Below are 3,929 nucleotides of genomic sequence, written 5' to 3' on the forward strand. Positions count from 1 at the left end.
AAAACTTCTAATTAGCTGTTAATGACAAGAGACTATGTTGATAGTAAGATACTGTCAGTTGCATCAACATTCGTTTATAGAAGCCTGATTATGCATAATTAGGCCAACACATTCAATAATTTTCTCCATATCAGTTGCATTATTGACAGCTCCATGTATTCAGCTGAAAACAACCTTTGGGGCTCAAACATGATCCCCTCATCAGTGCGGTTAGTCAGCATGGGAAAGGTAACGTTTAGTAAGGCTATCCATGACCATTTATAGCTTTAATTGCGCGCTTATTTTGTGACCCCAAAGTTCAAACAGCGAATTCCTGTGTGCGGACAGAGGTCCTCGTGAACAAAGGTGGAATGTGATGCTCGTTTTCCGTTACAACCCCTCGGACACGCTACTAAACGTTTCCCACCATTCTCATGGGAATGTTATAAACTGGGAAACTAGGTACCTCAATTAAATATTGACAGCGTATTGTTACCTCGAGTGCGTTGCAGTAAGATAGTAATTGCGCACAAGTTACGAAATATGAGGAGAGACAGGCAGATTGCAATGTGATGAGAGCATTGCTACTGTAGCTATAGTGCTATATTGTGACTATTTTTGGGGGGGAGAAAGCAAAAGATGTGGCTACATCACAGTTTAGGATATAATGTCTCTGTCCGTGATGAATAGGTTTCTTTAGGACCCTGTGGATAGTGTGATTGTGGCTGATATTTTCCACATTCTGTGAGGGGAGGGGGCCGAGGGGTGCTGTCAATCATAGTGAAAGTGGCAGTGGTGGGCAGGACCCGCTGACACTTTGTACCGTCGGAGGGGGATATTTAACTTGGGTTTGAGCACTGCTCGCAACAGACACACTCATACACAGTGTGTCTAAGCAAAGAGACGCTCAGCGCCAAGTCTCAGACCTCCTAAAGAAGGAGCAAGTAAGTAGGCGCTACTGTAGCAGCTATCAAAGGAGTAAAGATTCTCCCCCAGGAATTACTGCAAAACACTGACCGGGCAAAAGACTGCAGAACTTGGGCTGATTCGACCATGCAACCGCGGTGGGACTTGTAGCTCTTTTTGATATCAATAGCGAAATCATCAATGTCATTGAGGTGAAAAGGGAAATCAAACTGAACTGAACTTAAACTGCCATGTTAGCTTTTGCGTTTGATATGCATTTTATTCGTGTCAGTTTATATTATTAAGTTGTGAAGTTGTTTTCGTTTTAATTTTTTGTGCGCAAAACCACTGTGCGTCCTGGAGGAGGGTTTGTAGGGGTAAACGCTAAATTTTGGTTTGGATAGACCTTTTCATCAGGACCGAGAAATGGTTCTGCTTGCATAGGTGTGGGAGAGAGACTACAGTGGTGCGTTTTGCCAAAGAGAGGACATCTGACTACACGTGGACAATTTCAGTGAGGTCCCAACAGAACGTTGGAATATCGTACTGGGACTGAATAAAGTCACACGACACCTCTCATCCCATGGATTCTAAACTCGCGTTTGGACTTTCTCAAACCTGAGCGTGCCAGGGCAAGTTGAAAGAAGCCACGTTTATAAAAGTCGTCTGTAAAAATAACATTGACCAAGACAGCCCTAGTTGCCGGGCCCATGACATTTAAAACTTGGTGAAGCACTCTTTTGTGCGCCCTTCTCTCTCTCTGGGCGTTCTGGATCTATTTTGTCTCTGAGGAGAACGCGGATCTTTAGAAACACTTTATTCCACGCAACTCTCGCATCAGCCACTGTCATCCAGTCTAGACAATTTGTCGTGGCTTTGAGTGTCCCTGGCGTAACCATGACAACAACAAGAACCCCAAAGTGAATTTGAGAAAAAGAGTGAAACGGGAGAGTGGGTGAATAGAGTTTTTCCATTTTGTTTTGTGCCCTTTTGGTTAAGCCTAAACTTTGTTCTTTTTTTTCTTCTTTTTTTGTTGTTGAGGAGAGGCACTCCGCGTTCTACAAGATTGCATCAGCAGGCAAACATAAGAGGCAGATTGCTAAGGTTCCCTAAAAAGAAACTCCACTCCATGTCATTCAAACCCGACGTGGTCTATTAAAAAGGATCGTCTTGCTCGTGCCTCTACTTCGACTATTTATGAAGCCCCCGGGCTACTCATTTCAAAGTGCACAGTAGCGGTGAAAATAACTCAATATTTAATACACCCTGGGAGCCATCACGCAAAGATAAATATGGGCTTCTCACAGACGCTACTCGTTTATGTACTTGTGTCCATTCACCTTGGAGTTTCTCAACATTATCTACGCCTGCGCCCCTCGCCCAGCGAGCACCTTCCGGTGCCAGACCTCAAGGAGGACCCCGACCCGGAATACGACCCCCGGGAACAGGACTTGGCCGAGAGGACTCTGCGGAAAAAGCTCGGCAGCAACTTTGATCCCAATTTCATGTCAATCAGCTCGCCCATGCTGGTGAACCTCTCCGTGCAAGAAACCCAGATGAAACTTCAAGGACCCATGCCCAACGAGGTTAAAAAGCTGGATCTCTCAGAGACCCCCTACGGGAAGCGGGTAAAAGTGGGCAAGAAAGCCCGCAGGAAATTTCTGCAGTGGCTGTGGACGTATACGCACTGTCCGGTGGTGTATACCTGGAAGGATTTGGGCTTGAGGTTCTGGCCACGCTACATCAAGGAGGGCAACTGCTTCAATGAGCGCTCTTGTTCCTTCCCCGAGGGGATGTTTTGCAAACCTGTCAAGTCAATCACCAAGACTTTCCTCCGGTGGTATTGTCAAGGGTTTTTAAGACAGAAATATTGTACGTGGATACCGGTGCAATACCCAATAATCTCGGAGTGCAAGTGCTCTTGCTGAGTTTCAATGGAAGTAGAAGGGTTGGGAAGTGGACTGGAAATATACGGTTTCTATTGCACTGTAAACTCTGGACAGAGGTGGGCACCATAGCGAATCTATTTTTTTATATAGCATTTTAATTGAAATGCCAACATTGTACATATTTAAGAAAAATGCAGCTATTTTTTTTTAATGAACAGGACCATATTTTATTTCATCCCTGAAACGTGTTTTTGGGGGAACACAAGCACTTCAGAAAGAAGAGCTTTTATTTTTTATGAAAACTTTAAGATGGAATGCATATACAACTTCTCCAAGAAGTTCACTTTTTTCAACTGAACATTGATGCTGACTGTTAATTCACTGCAATGCTGCCTAGAGTTTTTGTATGATATTAATATCAATAATAATTCAATTGAAAGTTGAGGATAAAGATATATATAAGGCGTGAACTCAGCTTTTGGAATACATAGTATTGTAGAAATAAACAAATCTGTATGTTTTATTTATTATTTTAACGATTGTGAGTATAGAACATAAGGAAAGAAAATAGCAGAGTATACCAGAAATTATGGGAGATGTCTACTTGAATATTTCTAAAAAATAAAATAAAAAGTAAACATATCAGTGTAAATGTTATGGTTACACGTTTTAGCAATAAAGTCTATCTTTTCAACATGTATTAGTGTCAAGCAAGTTGCTTATAAAGTGTGCCCCTGTCCAAGGGGGGGCGTGTATGGTCGTGGAGTGGAATGGAGTTGCTAAATGCACAGTAAGTCCGAGCTGAAATGAATCGGGATGGGGGACGTTACTGACGCTCCACGCTGTCACTGTGCTTTTAGAAACGGGTGATTTACTATGTTGTGTAATGCGCAACACATACTTAAAACTTCTCGACAGAATTGGCATTCATTGTTTGAGCCAGCGGAGAAGAGAGGCCATGCGTATCCATCCCATCTCTTAAGCAAACGCTCATTTCTCGCATCCAAGGTCTTAACACAATAGTAACATATGATTAAGACATTTCAAACAGTGTCCGATGATGACATGGCGGGTTACACGCAAGCCAGTGTCGTCTGGGTCTGTGCTATTCACTGGAAGCCCTGCTGCACAAATACATACTGAGGCAGAGCAGGC

At 43.2% G+C, this 3,929-nt stretch overlaps 1 protein-coding gene across 1 annotated transcript; it reads left to right on the forward strand.

The window, feature by feature from the left end:
* The first annotated feature begins 830 nt into the window (after window positions 1–830).
* nog2 (noggin 2) lies at window positions 831–3,472 on the forward strand. Its single transcript, XM_029710127.1, has one exon. The coding sequence runs from the start codon at window positions 2,178–2,180 to the stop codon at window positions 2,811–2,813; it is 636 nt and encodes a 211-aa protein (XP_029565987.1). The 5' UTR covers window positions 831–2,177; the 3' UTR covers window positions 2,814–3,472.
* Window positions 3,473–3,929: the final 457 nt, after the last annotated feature.

Source organism: Salmo trutta, chromosome 2, assembly GCF_901001165.1.
Source record: "Salmo trutta chromosome 2, fSalTru1.1, whole genome shotgun sequence".
In the NCBI taxonomy this organism is placed as follows: domain Eukaryota; kingdom Metazoa; phylum Chordata; class Actinopteri; order Salmoniformes; family Salmonidae; genus Salmo; species Salmo trutta.